This window comes from Plectropomus leopardus, chromosome 7, assembly GCF_026936395.1.
Source record: "Plectropomus leopardus strain MGB_pleo_1.0 chromosome 7, ASM2693639v1, whole genome shotgun sequence".
Lineage (NCBI taxonomy): Eukaryota > Metazoa > Chordata > Actinopteri > Perciformes > Serranidae > Plectropomus > Plectropomus leopardus.
In genome coordinates, this window is record NC_142182.1 from 24,295,233 (window position 1) to 24,316,246 (window position 21,014).

General features: G+C 37.3%; 1 protein-coding gene across 2 annotated transcripts; it reads right to left on the minus strand.

Moving 5' to 3' along the window:
- Positions 1–4,647: 4,647 nt before the first annotated feature.
- Positions 4,648–20,134, minus strand: ireb2 (iron-responsive element binding protein 2). 2 transcript variants are annotated; one of them, XM_042496781.2, is made up of 22 exons: positions 20,005–20,134; positions 16,260–16,346; positions 15,717–15,882; positions 15,371–15,508; positions 14,951–15,181; positions 14,628–14,697; positions 13,356–13,539; positions 13,123–13,262; positions 12,650–12,821; positions 12,437–12,537; positions 12,004–12,120; positions 11,667–11,826; positions 11,172–11,307; positions 10,652–10,736; positions 10,395–10,551; positions 9,874–9,998; positions 9,665–9,769; positions 9,396–9,538; positions 7,798–7,945; positions 7,459–7,581; positions 6,946–7,131; positions 4,648–5,535 (listed from the first exon to the last, which is right to left on the minus strand). In XM_042496781.2, the coding sequence occupies exons 1-22, from the start codon at positions 20,027–20,029 to the stop codon at positions 5,419–5,421; spliced, it is 2,916 nt and encodes a 971-aa protein (XP_042352715.2). In that variant the 5' UTR covers positions 20,030–20,134; the 3' UTR covers positions 4,648–5,418. The 2 variants fall into 2 exon arrangements, with proteins under 2 accessions (XP_042352715.2, XP_087936417.1); XM_088080291.1 differs by lacking the exon at positions 20,005–20,134 and adding an exon at positions 16,603–16,743.
- Positions 20,135–21,014: the final 880 nt, after the last annotated feature.

The window sequence follows — 21,014 nt, forward strand, 5'->3', positions numbered from 1 at the left end:
GTCATTTTTTCAACATGCTAAATTAGGACTTTTTTGGCCTTTGTTGGCCTTTGTTTCCACTTTGTATACTATAACAGGTTTCCACAAAGTATAATAAGTAGGTTTTAGCCATTTTTGGGACATGTCAAATTTTGACATTTTTGCCATAGTATAGTATGCGATTTTTCGTCATTTTTTCAACATGCTAAATTATGATGTTTTTGGCCTTTGTTTCCACTTTGTATACTATAACAGGTTCCCACAAAGTATAATAAGTAGTTTTTAGCCATTTTTGGGACATGTTAAATTTTGACATTTTTGCCATAGTATAGTATGCGATTTTTCGTCATTTTTTCAACATGCTAAATTATGATGTTTTTGGCCTTTTTTGGCCTTTGTTTCCACTTTGTATACTATAACAGGTTTCCACAAAGTATAATAAGTAGTTTTTAGCCATTTTTGGGACATGTCAAATTTTGACATTTTGCCATAGTATAGTATGCGATTTTTCGTCATTTTTCAACATGCTAAATGATGATGTTTTTGGCCTTTTTGGCCTTTGTTTCCGCTTTGTTTACTATAACAGGTGTCTACAAGCTATAATAAGTAGTTTTTAGCCATTTTTGGGACATGTCAAATTTTCAAATTTTTGCCATAGTATAGTATGCGATTTTTCGTCATTTTTTCAACATGCTAAATTATGATGTTTTTGGCCTTTTTTGGCCTTTGTTTCCACTTTGTTTACTATAACAGGTGTCTACAAGCTATAATAAGTAGTTTTTAGCCATTTTTGGGACATGTCAAATTTTGACATTTTTGCCATAGTATAGTATGCGATTTTTCGTCATTTTTTCAACATGTTAAATTAGGACTTTTTTGGCCTTTTTTGGCCTTTGTTTCCACTTTGTATACTATAACAGGTTTCCACAAAGTATAATAAGTAGTTTTTAGCCATTTTTGGGACATGTCAAATTTTGACATTTTTGCCATAGTATAGTATGCGATTTTTCGTCATTTTTTCGACATGCTAAATTATGATGTTTTTGGCCTTTTTTGGCTATTATTTCCACTTTGTATACTATAACAGGTGTCTACGAGCTATAATAAGTTGTTTTTAGCCATTTTTGGGACATGTCAAATTTTCATATTTTTGCCATAGTATAGTATGCGATTTTTTGTCTTTTTTTCAACATGCTAAATTAGGAGTTTTTTGGCCTTTTTTGGCCTTTGTTTCCACTTTGTTTACTATAACAGGTGTCTACAAGCTATAATAAGTAGTTTTTAGTCATTGTTGGGACATGTCAAAATTTGATATTTTTGCCATAGTATAGTATGCGATTTTTCGTCATTTTTTCGACATGCTAAATTATGACTTTTTTGGCCTTTTTTGGCCTTTGTTTCCACTTTGTATACTATAACAGGTTTCCACAAAGTATAATAAGTAGTTTTTAGCCATTTTTGGGACATGTCAAATTTTGACATTTTTGCCATAGTATAGTATGCGATTTTTCGTCATTTTTTCAACATGTTAAATTAGGACTTTTTTGGCCTTTGTTTCCACTTTGTTTAATATAACGCATCTCTAAAAGCTATAATAAGTAGTTTTTAGCCATTTTTGGGACATGTCAAATTTTCAAATTTTTGCCATAGTATAGTATGCGATTTTTCGTCATTTTTTCAACATGCTAAATTATGGTGTTTTTGGCCTTTTTTGGCCTTTGTTTCCACTTTGTTTACTATGACAGGTGTCTACAAGCTATAATAAGTAGTTTTTAGCCATTTTTGGGACATGTCAAATTTTCAAATTTTTGCCATAGTATAGTATGCGATTTTTTGTCATTTTTTCAACATGCAAAATTAGGACTTTTTTGGCCTTTTTTGGCCTTTGTTTCCACTTTGTTTACTATAACAGGTGTCTACAAGCTATAATAAGTAGCTTTTAGCCATTTTTGGGACATGTCAAATTTTCAAATTTTTGCCAAAGTATAGTATGCGATTTTTCGTCATTTTTTCAACATGCTAAATTATGATGTTTTTGGCCTTTTTTGGCCTTTGTTTCCACTTTGTTTACTATAACAGGTGTCTACAAGCTATAATAAGTAGTTTTTAGCCATTTTTGGGACATGTCAAATTTTCAAATTTTTGCCATAGTATAGTATGCGATTTTTTGTCTTTTTTTCAACATGCTAAATTAGGAGTTTTTTGGCCTTTTTTGGCCTTTGTCGCCACTTTGTATACTATAACAGGTTTCTACAAGCTATAATAAGTAGTTTCTAGCCATTTTTGGGACATGTCAAATTTTCAAATTTTTGCCATAGTATAGTATGTGATTTTTCGTCATTTTTTCGACATGCTAAATTATGATGTTTTTGGACTTTTTTTGGCCTTTGTTTCCACTTTGTTTACTATAACGCATCTCTAAAAGCTATAATAAGTAGTTTTTAGCCATTTTTGGGACATGTCAAATTTTGACATTTTTGCCATAGTATAGTATGCGATTTTTTGTCTTTTTTTCAACATGCTAAATTAGGAGTTTTTTGGCCTTTTTTGGCCTTTGTTTCCACTTTGTATACTATAACAGGTGTCTACAAGTTATAATAAGTAGTTTCTAGCCATTTTTGGGACATGTCAAATTTTCAAATTTTTGCCATAGTATAGTATGTGATTTTTCGTCATTTTTTCGACATGCTAAATTATCATGTTTTTGGCCTTTTTTGGCCATTATTTCCACTTTGTTTACTATAACAGGTGTCTACAAGCTGTAATAAGTAGTTTTTAGCCATTTTTGGGACATGTCAAAATTTGATATTTTTGCCATAGTATAGTATGCGATTTTTTGTCATTTTTTCGACATGCTAAATTATGATGTTTTTGGCCTTTTTTGGCCTTTGTTTCCACTTTGTATACTATAACAGGTTTCCACAAAGTATAATAAGTAGTTTTTAGCCATTTTTGGGACATGTCAAATTTTCAAATTTTTGCCATAGTATAGTATGCGATTTTTCGTCATTTTTTCAACATGCTAAATTAGGACTTTTTTGGCCTTTTTTGGCCTTTGTTTCCACTTTGTATACTATAACAGGTGTCTACAAGCTATAATAAGTAGCTTTTAGCCATTTTTGGGACATGTCAAATTTTGACATTTTTGCCATAGTATAGTATGCGATTTTTTGTCAATTTTTCAACATGCAAAATTAGGACTTTTTTGGCCTTTTGTGGCCTTTGTTTCCACTTTGTTTACTATAACAGATGTCTACAAGCTATAATAAGTAGTTTTTAGCCATTTTTGGGACATGTCAAATTTTCAAATTTTTACCATAGTATAGTATGCGATTTTTCGTCATTTTTTCAACATGCAAAATTAGGACTTTTTTGGCCTTTTTTGGCCTTTGTTTCCACTTTGTATACTATAACAGGTGTCTACAAGCTATAATAAGTAGCTTTTAGCCATTTTTGGGACATGTCAAATTTTGACATTTTTGCCATAGTATAGTATGCGATTTTTTGTCATTTTTTCAACATGCTAAATTATGATGTTTTTGGCCTTTTTGGGCTTTTGTTTCCACTTTGTTTACTATAACAGATGTCTACAAGCTATAATAAGTAGTTTTTAGCCATTTTTGGGACATGTCAAATTTTCAAATTTTTGCCATAGTATAGTATGCGATTTTTCGTCATTTTTTCAACATGCTAAATTATGATGTTTTTGGTCTTTTTTGGCCTTTGTTTCCACTTTGTATACTATAACAGCTTTCCACAAAGTATAATAAGTAGTTTTTAGCCATTTTTGGGACATGTCAAATTTTCAAATTTTTGCCATAGTATAGTATGCGATTTTTTGTCATTTTTTCAACATGCTAAATTATGATGTTTTTGGCCTTTTTTGGCCTTTGTTTCCACTTTGTTTACTATAACAGATGTCTACAAGCTATAATAAGTAGTTTTTAGCCATTTTTGGGACATGTCAAATTTTGACATTTTTGCCATAGTATAGTATGCGATTTTTCGTCATTTTTTCAACATGCTAAATTATGATGTTTTTGGTCTTTTTTGGCCTTTGTTTCCACTTTGTATACTATAACAGGTTTCCACAAAGTATAATAAGTAGTTTTTAGCCATTTTTGGGACATGTCAAATTTTGACATTTTTGCCATAGTATAGTATGCGATTTTTCGTCATTTTTTCAACATGCTAAATTATGATGTTTTTGGCCTTTTTTGGCCTTTGTTTCCACTTTGTATACTATAACAGGTTTCTACAAACTATAATAAGTAGTTTTTAGCCATTTTTGGGACATGTCAAATTTTCAAATTTTTGCCATAGTATAGTATGCGATTTTTTGTCACTTTGTCAACATGCTAAATTATGATGTTTTGGGCCTTTTTTGGCCTTTGTTTCCACTTTGTATACTATAACGGGTCTCTACAAGCTACAATACGTAGTTTTTAGCCAGTTTCGGGACATGTCAGTTACATACATAATGTAACTGCCTTTCACCTCACCTACAATTTTAAACATATAATGATGCAGTTTGATAATACTTAGTTATTTTGGGCACAAACAATAAATGTATTTTAAAAAAGCATTGTTTTTGCTCAAAATCAGTCAAACGATCAGAGGCATCTGCTACCTTGGGAGATTGATATTAACTGATACTTCAGGCTGAAACATTTATAATTTACCTTTAATGTGATGCAGAGGACTGTCAGTTGCAGGAGGAACCATCTTTATGTAACTTAGTAATACAAGCTACAGCAACAAGAGGGATTTCACATTTTCCACATAACAAAAATTGAGTGTATCAGGAGGCAACTGTTAAATGAAATTTTTGATTTAAGAAATAATAACAAAACTTTAATTTACATAAGAGTATTTGGCCCCAATAAGAAATATGGGCAACTGACATCAATTCTGCAAATTAGACTTTGCTTGGATGTTGGTAGAAATACATATGCTGCACCCTAAGAAACAATGTATTCATGCCATAGTACCTAGCACCATGTTATTGTTTTATTTGTTAAACGACCAAAGAGGCAGACAGGATTAATTTTGTCTTGGTTCAACTCCACTATGAAAGAAACGTCCCCTCAGTATGCTGCAAACATGATCTCCAACATAGTAAAAGACAGAAAAAATTATGCTCCAAAGTTGTCTAAGGTACAATCTCCTTACTGAGTCAATGTATCCACGTCTTCCTGCGCTTCGTATTTGACTGTCTTGTGTGAAGAAATGCTGCTGTTGCAACTGCAGAAAAAGTCGTGTAGTGAAGGAGAAGCAGCTCAGGTCTCAAAAGGTCTGGAGATGTTCATCAAGCTCAAACAGACAAATCATCAGCCTTCATGTGACTCCAGTGTTTTTTTGTCCATGCTGAAGACAAACTGGTGAAATGATGATAACCGCTGGGCACATTCAGAAGGCTTAGGACCGGAAAACTGCAGGCTAGTTTGACAGCAAAGTCCGAGCAACGTATCTAAGAAGACCTCCGTGTCGGAAAAAGATAATGTCCATCTCAGTGTCAAACAGTGCTATGACGAGGAACGACTTTCCATGGCTAGTCTGCAAGAAACACAAGAACAACTCCTTCACTAAACCATTCATCAAAGTGCCTTTATTAACTGGATTTAGGACATTTTTAGCAGCTAAAGAGCACTTTATTTTTCTCAGGAGGTGGTGGAGTCCAAAGTGGAGCTACACTGAGGGGCAATATTAGAATTATATTATTTAGAAAAACAACTACAATGATGACGAGGTTGCTTTGCGTCTGATGGCTATGTAAATCTTTAGCTAAGGTACTCTTCGCAAGTTAACCTTGATAACAATGTGTCAAACTGTGTTTCAACTGCTCCTTAGTGGCCAAAAATAAAAAACTACAGCTTCAATTTAGTTATATAATCAATTTAATTAAACTATGCCTTACAACAACAAAATGAGTTAAAGCTATGAGCAGCCATGAACGGGCCCTCGCACCTCCATGTCAGGCCTACTGATAGGACGCCAATTGATGCGGCCCTGTCTTTCTGTGAAAGAGGAGCACCACACATAGCAGTGAAATAGCATTTCCTACATGTAGAGCTGGAGCTGGAAATGTGTCATGTTGCCTTATAATAGGATGTGTGTCTGGGACTTATAGCCGGGTGAGAGCAGAGCTCTACCAATGAGAGGTGTCAGAAAGGGAAGAAGCCAGCCTGCGTGATTCTGGCTGGGCTGCTTGTGAGCTGTGTAAGATGTCACACAGCCTCTCCCAAATGACTGTGATTCAAATTTGTAGTGCAGCTGTTCTTAGGCCTGGTCTCCTATCAAATCTGTGAAATTGTGTTAAAATCTGACCATCTATGGTCAAGTCACAACAGTTTTTGATGTCATATCGAAACATCGAAATTTGCTGTTCCGCCATGGGAACGCAATTTGATGAAAACTCACAATCTTCATAAGCATCATAAGCATCTTTAGGATTTTTGAGACAATTCTGAGATCAATCAAGTCAATCTGCTAGGAGCTCGACATCTAAGTGTGAAACGTGTCCTTTCCTGTCGTCTCCGGTCGGTGCTCGGGCCCTAATAAGGTTAATATTACACTAGTCATCTAGTTGGCACTGCTCCTTTTTGTGGGTCAGGTGGAAGCAAGCTAGTGTTGCCACCCATTTAGCGATTATCACTGCCAATGCCATCCTGACCTATGGTTGCACTTTTACAGAAACGTGGTGTCTATCCTCTGGCCTTTTTCTCAAAAATTAATTTGTGGGTGTTGGTTATCGAAAGCAAGATTAACTGACATTCAAATCCAGAAAGGTACTGTGCAAATGATTTAATACTTCTGGCTACCTTCACAAATAGTGATATCAATTTATTTAATTCAATTCCACCAGGATAATTCACTCAGTAACGACACAAACATTAACAAACAGACAAAACAACGAGACAAGTTTCTGTTTGTGACAGTTACCGCAGCTGACCGCCTGCTGCCTACCTTGACAGTGAGCTGCTGCCTCGGACCCAGGCTGTTTGGCTGGATGATGGTAAACCTCTCCTTCCCACTGAGCTCCAGCGAGTCTGCGTTCTCGCCAGGCAGGAACTGGAGTGGCATTATGCCCATTCCCACCAGCTGGTTCTTGTGCAGCTTCTCAAAGCTTTCAGCAATGACAGCACGCACCCCCTGTTGATCATAGAGAAGCAGGAGAGCAGTGACAACAAATAAGACATGAAGTAGTTGAGAAATTGAGAAGGCTGACCAAATTAATTGCTATTCCAATGCAAAAAAAAGGTTGGTCTACGGTTTTCCAATAGTTTTGTTTAAAAAGTCAGATTCTTGGAAAGTCAACACCTTGTTGTGGAGTGTAACCACTGCAATGTAAATATACAGCGTTATTTGTATCGCAGTGTAAAGTGGTGTGTGTGTGTGTGTGTGTGTGTGTGTGTGTGTGTGTGTGTGTGTGTGTGTGTGTGTGTGTGTGTGTGTGTGTGTGTGTGTCCAGCAGTTTACCAGCAGGTATGGTCCTTTGGCGACCCAGTCCCTGGAGTTTCCAGAGCCATAGTCTTTGCCTGCCAGGATGATGAGGGGGACACCGTCTCTTTGATAGCGCTCAGCTGCCTCAAAGACATCAAGCTGATCAGAGACAGAAAAAGAGCAGACTTATTAGATTATTAGTAAAAAGAAAGCAAGCTTGTCAAAACGTGAAGCCACTGACAGTGTTAGACACACATCATGATACAACTCAAACGTCTGATCATTGTAACAGCCAGGTTGTGCAGGATTAATGTCTGTATTAGCCAATACGTAAACATCTACACAAATTATAAAATTAAATGAATTCACACTAACAGTCTGGCCTGAAGGAATGTGCAGAGTCTTAGGGCCTGGTTTGCCGATGAATCGATTTTGGAGCTTGATGCTGGCGAACGTGCCTCTGGTCATTACTGCATCGTTCCCTCGGCGAGCGCCATACGAGTTAAACTCCCGCGGTGTCAGACTGAAGGAAAAGATTCAAAGCAAGACGTCGTTAAATTTGCATTAGTGCAGTGATAAACAAAAAGCAACAGTCACCACTAACGACAATAAGATCCTTTTTTCGGATCATTCAGACAAGAAACTGTAAATTTGTCAGTCACATTACACTTCTCTATATTTATTTGTCAATGAAATTTGTTTGGAGTTATTTTTCAGTTACAGCAGAAAAGGATCTCAACAAATAATTTTTGTAAGTCAATGTATTCATTGACAACACCAACAGAAATGATTCATATTTCTATGCAAATTTTGGATTTGTATAATCTTTTGATATTTTCCTGACAAAAACATTTTAGTAAATTGAAATAAAATGTGTAACTATTCTGACTAACTTTCATTTAACAATTTACTTATTCAACATTACACACAAACAAAAATATAGTATAAAGAAATATACAATAAACATCTGTACTGTATGTGTTCAGCATCAGTCTTCGCGGACCATTCAAATAAATAATATAAAAATAAAATACACATCAGTACTGTATGGTCTTTGCTGACCATTTAAATAAAGAATAAATACAATGAAATAAATAGCTAAATTCACATCAGCACAGTTCACTATCAGTCGATTGCTGACTATTTTAATACTGCCAGTCATTTAGGGCCAGGTTGTAAAACAAGAAGCAGCTTCTCAGCATTTACACCTGCCAGGGAGCTCCTCTTGTCCTCATAATAGAATAGAATAGAATAGAATAGAATAGAAAGTCTCTCTTGTCATTAAACAAGTACAATGAAATTTAAAGAGATGCTCTGGAGGTGCACCAGCAATATACACGATAGACATCAAAACATCAAACATCAAAACATATATTATAAGACTTTTGACAACCCTTTTAAACATAACGCCGCCGAGAGGGTCCGAAAAGCCGCTAAATAGCGATTAAGTCGGCCAATTAGTAGTCCTCCACTCCTGGCACCCTGGGACACTAGATTGTCTTGTTGGTTTGCAAAATGATGAGGCCATTGTTTATTAACTTGTATGTACTTCAATGAGGCTTACCATGAAAACACCCTGCACTACCGTCTGCTCCACTGTGAACTAGCTGTGCTATATGTGCTTCAGAGTGCTAAGAGTAGTGTAAACTATGGAGTCAGAGTGCACTCTTCTGGACAAACTAAATAATGAAAACATTTCAAAACCACCCAAGCATCTTTTTCTGCATTAAATGGTCTATAAAAAAAGTTTTCTTATCGGAGCAAATATATACGCTGACGCAGATATGCTCCGATATGTCTGCGAGAGGCTCATTTTGGCCGATAATATGGGTAAACCAATAAATAGGTCGGACTCTAAAAAACATATCAAATGAAGTTCTCGACTTGTATAGGAATCACTTTGAGGGTACTGGTATTGGAACTGGTATCATCATTTTATAAATGACACCCAGCCCTTCTGATAAGAAACTTACCGTTTGCTCAGCAGGTACTTGGCAGCGGCGCTGACCCTGGCAATGCTGCCCGCTGGCGAGATGTGGTCCGTGGTCACTTTGTTTCCGAGGAACAGTAAGACATGAGCGTTCTCAATCGACTGTGGAGGTGCCACCTCTTTACTCTGAGACAAAAGACAAGCAGGTGAGACACTTGTCTAGACTGCTCCCGTTTTCATCTTTGCACCTCCTTCAATGTGTGAAATCAGAAGACAGCAAATAGTGATTACCACAATAGTAGGACGACTTACCAACTTGCTGAAGAAAGATGGTGAACGAATATATGTGGACTTATGATCCCAGGGGAAAACCACAGAATCTGGACATTCAATGTTGTTCCAAAGCATGTTCCCTTTCTGGAAATAAAGAGCAGAGGGAACAAAAAACATTTACATAATCATCAAATCACTCAATTTAAGGGACACAAAAGTTGCACATAAAAGAAAGATTGTATCTCCACCTCCATCCTTCTCCTAAGATCCCTAAAAATGGAGGAAATGACTGTGTCCTCTTCAGTCTGTTGGACCTCCTCCCTGGACGGCCAGATATCACGGAGGAACACCTCTTTCCCCTCTGAGGTCTCACCTGCACCGACAATGGAAAGCTAAACGTTAGCACTATAAAAATAATAAAACACAGCTCTTGTAAAAATCTGCTCAGTCTAATAAACACTTTTGATTGTAGTACTTTAAGAGACAGAAGTGCTTAATATCATACCAAAGAAAACTCCATTTGAGCCCTAAATTTTATTTAACTTCTATTAATTTCACAATTATGATTAATATTATATAACACAGCGGTTTAGACCTTAAACTACTCATCCTGCTCCTTTGTCACCTGTTCTATGGCTGATGCATGTCTACACAAGATGCTGAGTCACTAAATGTTCACTCACTGTAATCAGCCAAATTCCTAAAATCCTGTAATGTACCTCAGGTTTTAGTGGAGCTTAAGAGACCTCCTGACTTGTGCCTTCCTTACCCAGAGGCTCCTTCTCAAAGTCAATTCCCACAGTGCCCGCAAGAGCATAAGCCACCACCAAGGGAGGGGAGGCCAGGTAGTTGGCACGCACGCAGTCACAGAGGCGGCCTTCAAAGTGTCTGTTTCCAGATAACACACCGCAGGCCACCAGGTCCCCCTAAAACACAGTTCACCATCAAGATTTTAAATGTTGTGAGATGCACAAACTTCATATGGATGTGTATAAAAAGCTTAATGTAGCATTATGAAGATCTTACCTGTTTGATTGCGTCCACGACAGCTTCTGGTAACGGAGCTGTGTTCCCTACACAGGTAGCACAGCCATAACCTATGACCTCAAATCTGTGGTGTGAAGGAAAACACAGTCAATGGCAAGGACAGTGCCATCATTCATGGGGCATCTGCTTTATCCACTCAGCCACCGGACGCCCCATATCTATATGTCTATATCTATATATATGTATATCTATATATATATATATATATATATATATATATATATATATATATATATATATATATATATATATATATATATATATATATATATATATATATATAAACTATTCTCCTACCATGTTAACTATTTCAAAACCAAAGCTGAACAATGTTAGACCTAAACTTTATTCAAGTGCACATTGTTCTCAAACTGCATGTATGGGTTCACCTCAAGTCATTGCCTTGTGTTAAAGGGGCATTTGTGTGTGTGTGTGTGTGTGTGTGTGTGTGTGTGTGTGTGTGTGTGTGTCAGTGTTGTCACTGTGTACACATGCTTACCCCAGCTGGCTAAAATAAGGCAGGACTCCACTGGTATTGAGGTAGTGAGTGACCATGCCACTGCCAGGAGCCAGGCTGGTCCGAATATAAGGCTTGACAACAAGCCCCGCCTCCACAGCCTTTTTGGCCAGTAGACCTGCAAACAAAAAAACAAAGCTGTGTTACGCAAAAGTGCCTGTAGTAAGTAGCCACACAGAAAACTATCACAAAGCAGAATGTTAGTTTCATATGGGACATGAGAGTGCAGCTGTGATTAGACCCATGGTCGAAGGATACATAAAAAGTGAAGGGAGAATCTTACAATCTGCGGGATGAAATGTGTAAGAAAACTATACATTAACAGTAGCAAAAGAGTGTTCAAACACCAGCCACAACACATTTCAATCTCAACCATTCGCTAGATAATAACAACCAACTGATCTGTATATCACATACAGATGATAACAGGGAAAATCTTCAGAGTGAATCTGATCATCACGTGACTCAGCCCTTTACCTGCAGTAAGCATGACAGATGGGTTGCAGTTGTTGGTGCAGCTGATAACAGCAGCGATGACTACCGAGCCGTGGGCCAGCTGATACTCCTGACCACAGTGCAGGAAAGGAACCTGTGTGCCCTGCTTCTCCTTAGAAATGTGAAAGCCTTTGAAGCCCACCTGCAGGCAAACCAAGGAAAATTAACTGTCAGATAACTTTTGACCATTAGGTAACAAAAACATGTCAACCAAGCATCACCAGCATCTCAATGAACAATGTCAGCGTAAGTCATGTAGTCAGGGAACTGGAGTAGACATAAATGCAAAAGTTAAATTATTTATTCTTTTGTGTATTGCCTTTTCATCAAGACATCTCTGGAAGTCTTCTTTCATGCTGCTGATAGCCACTCTGTCCTGAGGCCTCTTCGGTCCGCTCACATAGGGCACTATGGAACTTAGGTTGATCTCGATCACCTGCACAGAGACGAAGAATGATTTTAATTTCACTTTATTGTGAAAAACAATTACTTTACTGCTGCGCCTTCTGCTCATTTTTGCAAATATGGCTACCATAAAGTACTTCCAACCAATACACAAAGGAGGGGAATTACATTAAATTATTTTAATGGAAAACACAAACAGCACATACACCTTCTCTTCTCTGTTCCAACTCCAGCAAAATGGAAAAATCTTCTAAAAACTGAAGAAAAAACTGAACTTTAAATCATAAATATCAATCTATTGTCTCTGCTTATCCTCTGAGAATGTATGTTGAGGTCTGACACATTACCTCAGAGAACTGGGGGTCTTCCGAGGGGTCTTCATAGCATCGGAAAAGTTTTACAGCCTTCATGTAAGACTCCAGCAATTCAAGTTTTTCCTGGGTGAAATCTGGACGGAAAATTATGACATGTCACTCAACAGAGCTAAAAAATGCTTTGACAGAGTCCGGTATTGTATTGTACGTATCTCTTAATAAACAGTATCGCTTGTGCTGACTCACTTGTCTTTTTAAAGTGCTTTAGTGTGACTTGGTCGACAGGAAAAAAGCTGACAGTGGCGTTGTACTCTGGGCACATGTTGGCAATTGTGGTTCGGTCTGGAGCTGATAGCTGGGAGACACCAGGTCCAAAAAACTCTACAAACTTCCCAGCAATGCCAGCTTGCCGCAAGTGCTGGGAAAATCAATGCACAAGATATATTGGTACACACTTAGAGGCAGGATTTAATGTTATTATGGCTTCTTGCAACAGTGACTGTGCAAAATGTAGATTTTTGTACCCTATTTACAGATGATAGTTTCATGCAGTGATAAATTTGTGCTTGTTAAGTTTCGTTTTGATTATTCCAACTGTAATATTACTGCTTTATTTCCTAAAAGTAGTGACTAAAAATTTTTATGAACCACTGTCAATTATGTGCGTCAAAATTAAAGATTTGTGAAGAAATGAAGTCCTAAGAGCAGAGCGGTGTTACCTTTGTGATGCCTAGGACAATGTCTATGGAGGTGGTCAGTGGGTTGATGGAGCCCACCAGTTTACAGCCCACCACCTGAGGAAGGGTCAGAGACACCGGCTGGCCCAGCATCACAGCTTCTGACTCAATTCCCCCAACACCTGGTGTTGGACAGGAAAAAATTAATCATCTTGTCTGGCTGAAGTTTCCCACAAATATGTTAACAACTAGTAAGAAGTTAAGATATGATTTACCCCAGCCCAGGATGCCCAGGCCATTGATCATGGTGGTGTGTGAGTCGGTTCCCACAACACTGTCAGGGTAAATAAAACCGTCGGTGACCTGGACCACTCTGGACAGATACTCCAAATTCACCTGATGGACTGCACCAACGTCCGGAGGAACCACATTCACATTCTTAAATGCTTTTGAACACCACTGTGTGGTTGACAGACAGGAAAAGAGCAACAGTTAGAAAAACATTTAACTTTGTGTCTCACTCAAGGTAATAATACTGTCTTGTTTTCTGTTCTCTTAAGTGGACAGATTCCAAGTTATTTTACTTTTCATTGAAAAACAACATTTCCTCAAAGATGAAATGTAGACGTTTTTTGTATTTAAAAAAGGCTATAAACCAGTTCCCCGTGTTATAAAAACATGTTAAACTATTAATTCTGAGTAAACTATTACTTTTTATATGAAATTAGTTTAAATACTGTTAAAACTTCCATCTTTTTCCAAATATTAAAGGAGCTGTTTACAACATTCAGAGGCTACCTATGATTCAAAGTCTGAGCCGGGATTGTCTGCGCAAGGTTCTCAACATGAAGGTGGGTAACATGGTGGCTGGCATCTAACGGTGTAAACAGCACCAACAAATTTAATGACAGTGCTGACAGAGCTAACAGTGTTAACCAGGGAGAAGCGGGAGGGTGGGTTCTACGATTTCACAATGATGTTATCAGCAGTAACCTCCTCTAACTGCCACATTGCAGTGCAGTGCAGACTAGCGGCGATTAGCTATCTAGTTGGATAGACACACGCAGGGACTCACAAGCGCTAATTTGAACATGCTGCTGGACCGCGTACCACAGCTGACAGAGAGGCTCGGTTTACAACACACACAAAGGTGGTGTGACTTCATTCTCTGCTCATAACACCATCGCTCCAATATTTCTTTACATAGCAAGTAGTTGTTTGCCGTTATATTAAGGTTCTGAATATCATCCACAGATCCTTTAAGGAATAGTTTCACGGTTAGATCAGAAGACTTGTACCACTCTTATGTCTGTATGTTAAATATGAAGCTATAACCAGCAGCCTGCTAACTTTGCTAAGCTATGTAAGTCTACTGCTGGCAGCAACTTCATGATAAGTATACAAAAAGGAGAGCAGATTTGATCTTCTCACCTAACTCAATAAGAAAGAGAATAAACATATGTCCTAAAATGTCAAACTTTTCTTTAAGACAAGTCTCTCCTTAAAATTGCCTAATATGACATAATGAAATATGCTCTTAGCTGTACCTTAAAGAACTGAAGCCTCTCTTTGTTTCTGATAAGTTCCATTTCTTGATTCTTCAGAGCTGTTTCAGTTCTGCAGAAAAGAGAACAAATCTAGAGTAAACATGGTAAAGAGGAACTCTCAGTGATAATATGCCAACTCACCAGATGTGTTTAATATGACTAAATCAAAGCAGTGACAATTGATTCCCACATGATTCATCAAATTTTAATGAGCGTTTGGAGATAAAACTAAGAAAAGAGCAATGTTGAAATCGTTTTATCTTTCAATCTTTTTTTTTTTGGTCTGAATTAAGTGATATTTTACTGCTTTGTGTCCCACTTACTCTGACACTGGCTGCAGGTGGAAAGGGCAGAGGAGAGGTGTGTTCTCGATCTGCTGGACAGAGGCTGTCGGTCGACCTGGGGAGGCTGGAGGGTCACTGCAGGCTGCTTTACTACAGGAGCCCCGCTGGCCTCCACAATGTGAGCCTCGTCTGGAGGGAGTTGAACGAGAAGGACCCTGGCTCTGGTTTAGGCTGTCGCCTCCACCTGGGTTTGGAGCATTCTGTATGGCACTGTGGGCGAAAAGAAAAACTGTGACATTACAAAACATATCAAGAATAACAGTGTTTATAAAGTGAATACAGACAAAACTAACAAACTAATTCAGCTTTCTATGAAATAAGTCTATGTTCTCACTCACGTCAACAGTAAAATAGAAACTATCAAATCAAATGTATGTCAATCTGTACATGCACCCCCACCATTTGCTATAATCAATCTGTAATGAGTGGTCTACGATGAGGTCTGTGGGGCATTTAGGGTTGACCAGGCCAGGGTCCACCCCATGTTTGGCCACAGCGTCTCTCATGGCTGCCAGGTCCACCATGGCAGGAATACCACTGTCAAAGGAAACCAGGAAAGGAAAAATAATTCAACCTAAACTTCAATCAGAGATTTATATGAATATTCTACTTGTATATCTCAAAGTATGTCAATGTGAATTATGTGTTTATATCAAGAACGTAAAGAAAGATCATGAAGACAAAAGAGCTAATAAGCCCAGCCCTGGTGGATCAGCTGTTTTTAACAAATCCTTGTGAAACTCACGTGAAGTCCTGGAGAAGGACTCGTGCTGGAGAGAACGGCACCTCAGCTTTATTCTGCTGCTGCTGCCAATCTTGAATGTTCTGGACGTCTTCTTGTTTTGTGTAAAAGCCATCGCAGTTACGGATCACTGCCTCCAGTAAGACACGGATGGACAGAGGCAGCTTGTCTACACGAAGCAATCAACAAAATGTTTAATTTCTCAAAGCAAACAATGTGTAATTAACTCTGATTTTTTACTGTCCTTGTTACGTAACTGTCAATTGGATGTGCACTGGGAACCTTTTAAAACCATGACAGTATAAACCAAAGCAAGCTCTTAAAGGTGAATTCAACAATCACCTTCAGCCTTAACAAATGTTTTTAAGACTGCTGTTTAGTTCTTCAAGACTTTTGCACACGTGTTTACACGCTATTCCAACGACACACCTGTAGTAAACATCACCTTATTATGTTCTAGCTTGATAGATTCCTACTGTACATCGTTGGACGACTTCTGCATTATGCAGATCTGAGTAACGTAAATGCTAATGGGTCTGAACTCACCATATCTTGGATCATTTAATTTCTGTGGATTGAAGAACTTGATCCTGCCATCTTTTAAAGTGTCAATTAGATGGCTGTATGGGTGCTCTGCAGAGAGAAAACAAACATTTATTAATACAACTGTAATTCAAGCCTGTGTGTTAAAAGTCTTGGAAACTTGAACCAGTTTTTTTTTTTTTGCCTCAGCATGTCTGCTTTGCAGTTTGGCAACGTTTACCCAGTGAGTCTTTGATATTAAGTGTATAAACAAACGGTCAAATCTCAAAACAACTTAGTTCAAGTAAGGAGAAGGCTTATAGGGATAGTTCACCCCAAAATTTAAAATACATATCTATCCTCTTACCTGTATTTATATTTGTTAGTCTAGATTGTTTTGGTGTGAGTTTCAGTGTGAGTGTTGGAGGTATCTGCTGTAGAGACATCTGCCTTCTCTCTAATATAATGGACCTAGACAGCACTGGGCTTGTGGGGCTCAAAGAGACAAAAAATTACATTACACATTACAAAACTCAACAACAAAGTCTCTCTCCAAAAATCACAACCAGTTACTCAAGAGAATGCACAGACATTGTTGTGAGCAGTTACACGTAGGAACTATTTTCTTTCTACCAAATTACACCCACCAACCGTGTCCTCGTGCAGAAGGTAGCGTGGATCTACTCATGGACGAGAGGTTTGTGACAGCGCAAGATGTAAATATTACTTATGCCCTCATCAGCTAAGATATCACGTTAGCTAGCTTAGTGTTGCTACATGAGCTAGCAGTAGATGCACACTTCCTTGTGTGTGGTGATACTTTCGGTATGTGTACCACAAGCAGAGGTTATCTAGTTCCTAGACTGATGAATGGCACTCAGGTAAAAAGTGAAAAATTAATATCCTTGACTTTAGGGTGAAATGTCCCTTTAAACCATCTCCAAGAAACTGCCAGGAAGCCTAAATATATCTTGTTCACATATATGCAAAGAATTGGCTTCTTATGTACCATACTGTGTATGTGATTTAAAGTAGCTTAGCCATTGGTCTCAAGATTAGCCAAATGTTGAAATTTATCAGTGTCTTCGATAATGTAACATTTAAAAAAATATTGACTGTGCATTGTAGCACATTTAAATGCAGAAAAGAGAGACATGAAATGATCTTTCTGGTCTTATTTCTTTCTTTGTGCACTTTGAATGCAGTAAAGTAAGCTCATGCAGAATGTGGTTACCTTAACCAAAAAGGGTCATGACATTTAAAACTCAAAAGGTTGTAGATTTGGGCCAAAAGACAAATGCTGCTGAAATTAAGGCTGTAAATGTTCAATGCTTTTGATATTCTCCTTTAAAACTCAGTGTAGGATCTAAGCTAAACAATTGTTGAGCAGGAGCCCCTACAGATAGAGTTATCTTTTGGATCTTGGCACAGCACTACTCACTGGTCTCACAGCAGGAGATCATGCTGTGACTTTGTCTCTCAGGTTACTAGCTTTGAAAGCAACACTTTTGTGCTGATTATGAAACTGCATAGAACACACTAGACTCACTCAAACATGATGACATAAACTATTTTTTTTAAACATGCAATGCACTTTTGGTTTCCACATCCTAAATATGTATTTACTGAATAAATTCAAAAAGGAAAAATGTCCTTTAAAAACAATCATGCAACCCTGCTGCACTCAACACATCATGGGGGCATGCTGCAGAGAAAATCAATGAAAGGATGTCTGCACACAAGTCACAGAACTGGTTTAGTAAGTCGTACAAATCTGATAATAAACCAGTAAGAATGACACACTCTGGGTTTCCTATCTTCCTCATCTGTAATGCCTCTAAACATGTTCACTCGTGGTTGGGCAGAGCAGCAAGAGCATAACTGCTGCCAGAGAAGAGGGAAAAACAAAATAATGTAATTTAGCTAAATTAACTAAGCATAACCCAGTTTTAAACAAATATTTTATCGTAGTCAAATACTGATTCTATTATATTCAAGAGAGGGCGGAAATCTCTACAGCCAATAGTTCAAACACCTGGCAACTCACACCAAAACAATCTAGATAGATGAATAGCACAAAAGGTAGGAGAACATGAAGAAAAAACATGCAGTATATTTTTGATAAGGGGTGAACTGTCCCTGTAAAAACTGTATTTATGCTCTCAGATTTTTAAATTAATTTGAATTCATAACACTATCTTAACTGTACTATAACTGGTGAAAGACTTCAACTAAAGCAATACTCAGTGCAATTATTCAACAGAGAGATGTTCTTTAGAGTCTTGAATGCATTTTAACTACTTCTAAATGTATATATAAAAGACACTGGACATATTGTACTCTTATTCATACCTACCTATTCCTTGTATTGTACATTGTAGCATTATACACATATCTTTTATTTCTTATTTTAGATACTAGTTTTACTTATTACGTTATGTGTACAAGGCACATTTTTTACACACTTAACTCAGCACAAAATATATATTTCTATTTTTAAATGTAAACATGTTAGTGTTAACATTTTAGAATATTGCACATATTTTTAAATAGCTTGTCTCTATATTCCTAATTTGTACTTCTATAATTATCTATGCTTTACATCAGAGCCACTGTAAGGGACCACAATTCCCCTTCAAGAAATAAATAAAGTATCTCGGATTCTGAATCCACTGCACCATACATAATGGGAAAATGTTTAGAAACTACAATAAATGGCAAAATAATTTCTACATTCAAAGCAGAAGTGCTCAATGCATTCAGTCTTTCCTGTGGGATTTTGTCTGATAATTCACGAGCAGACTGCAGATCACTCCCATGTTTTGAACATGACAACAACATAACCTCAAATTTCCCTGGCTCACCAAGATGCTTTTGTCCGCTAGTGTTTTAAATAACTGTATGCAAAAACTAAAAGCTGTAACCCAACGCAAAGCAGCAGTCAGAATGTAAAAAATACAGTATCGTGTACTACATGAAATAGTACATAAACACTTGGTGAAAACGTGAGATCCTGTGGGGAAATATCCTGATGAGAATCACTGCTAAGGCAGGTTTGCTGAAAATCCTATATAATTGTTAGGAAGCTTTAAGGTCAATTTAGAAGAATTTACTGAATGCTTCACTATTATTTGGGTATTTGTTTTATCGGACAGTGTCATTGTCGCGATGGCCTATGATCCAACTTCAATCAGATCCGTAATGTGTTGAAACAAAAAGCATCCCTGTCCTGATGTACTGTTGTAACACACATATTGTAAAAGCAAGCTGCTGATATAATAAGCGGTGATGACGATGCTGCTTGCGGACATCCTCATATCATCTCTGCATGTGTCCTGACTACAAGGTGAGGAAGACAGCTACAGAACTAGCTAACACTTCGTCCTTATCGTGAAGCACACTCTCGCTAACAAACTACTTATCGTGCTACTGGCTTGACAAGATAACAGGGCAATTAACACACAACTTAAGGTTAGCTGGAAAGGGAAGTTGTGTCATTCTGAGCAGAGCAAAGACACCTTTACCTTGCGGCGTTAGCTAATTTAACGGCGCTTGCTGAGTTGTAGCAAACATTACCAAGCTAGCTTATGTTAGCTTTGATGTCCCCAACAGTTTGACACCGGTACACTAGATGTAATATCAGCTGAAAGCTAACGACAGCAATTTGATCGGAAGGGGCACCTTTCTGTAATCAATTCGTGTCTTCAAAGGTTAGCGTTTGCGCGGACGACAGCTAGCTAGATAAGGTTAGCAGAAGACACCTCTTTACCTTTGACTGAGGAAGTGAGCGCCATGATGACTTCTGAAATCAACACGACCCGTTCTCACCACTGCACTGGCAACACCGAGCCGACCAATCAGAGCACGGAAATATGAAGCCACGCCCACCCCCCCATTCCTGTCAAAATAAAAACACGAACATTTTTAAAACTGCACATCATGAATCCTTTTAAATAAATCATACAGTTAATGTCCTTTCTGCAAGACTGAACACAAAAAAGTGTGATGTTTTTATTTTAAAGTTGCTTGTATTCTATTTTTTGGGAAGACTGAGAATTAAATACTGTCAGTAATTCTTTGAAACATTGTCTTAACTGCAATAATAACGGCAATAGTCAATTATTGGTCGAGCAATATTATAACAGTAAACAGTATCCTTATTTTATTTCAGTCAACGCCACTCTTGAATTTATATTTCAGATATGATGCACATATTGTATATTTCGTATTTTTATTTATGTATGTATTGTGTTGTACATTGTTGCATAATGGACATATTTGTTTTGTATTTCTAAACCTTTACTAGTTTTGTCCATTGTAATGTAGCATTAGGCACATATATTTTTAGACACTTTGCATACTTCTTATTATACATATTTTATATTCTAAATACTTTTCACATTGGTATGGAAATTGAAGCATAATGCACCTATTTTTATATTTTTACTTACTTTTATACTTCTTATTTCTACTTTATATAATTCTCTATGCATTACATCTGTAATGGATCACAAATTTCCCCCTGGGGATCAATAAAGTACTATGATTTTGAATGTGCAAAACAACACATGGAACTGTTGTTGAACGTAAAAATCACTTATTTTTAATATGATGGTACAAATTTTCCCTATTGATAACTTTAAAATATATATACTTCATATTCTTAAAGCTATTTTTTTCTAATCAGGTCTCATATTTTAAGGTTTTGTTTTGGGGTTTTTTTGTTTGTTTTTTAATTGAATTTCTATTTTATCATTTCAAACGTCTGCCAAAGTTTGT

Excerpts from the sequence above, each read along its gene's own strand:
- ireb2 (XM_088080291.1), bottom strand. The coding sequence starts at position 16,681 with ATGTCTCTACAGCAGATACCTCCAACACTCACACTGAAACTCACACCA. Across the intron at positions 10,552-10,651 it reads TCGTGGACGCAATCAAACAG|GGGGACCTGGTGGCCTGCGG; the intron begins GTAAGATCTTCA and ends ACTGTGTTTTAG. Across the intron at positions 7,946-9,395 it reads AAGTACCTGCTGAGCAAACG|TCTGACACCGCGGGAGTTTA; the intron begins GTAAGTTTCTTA and ends CTTTTCCTTCAG.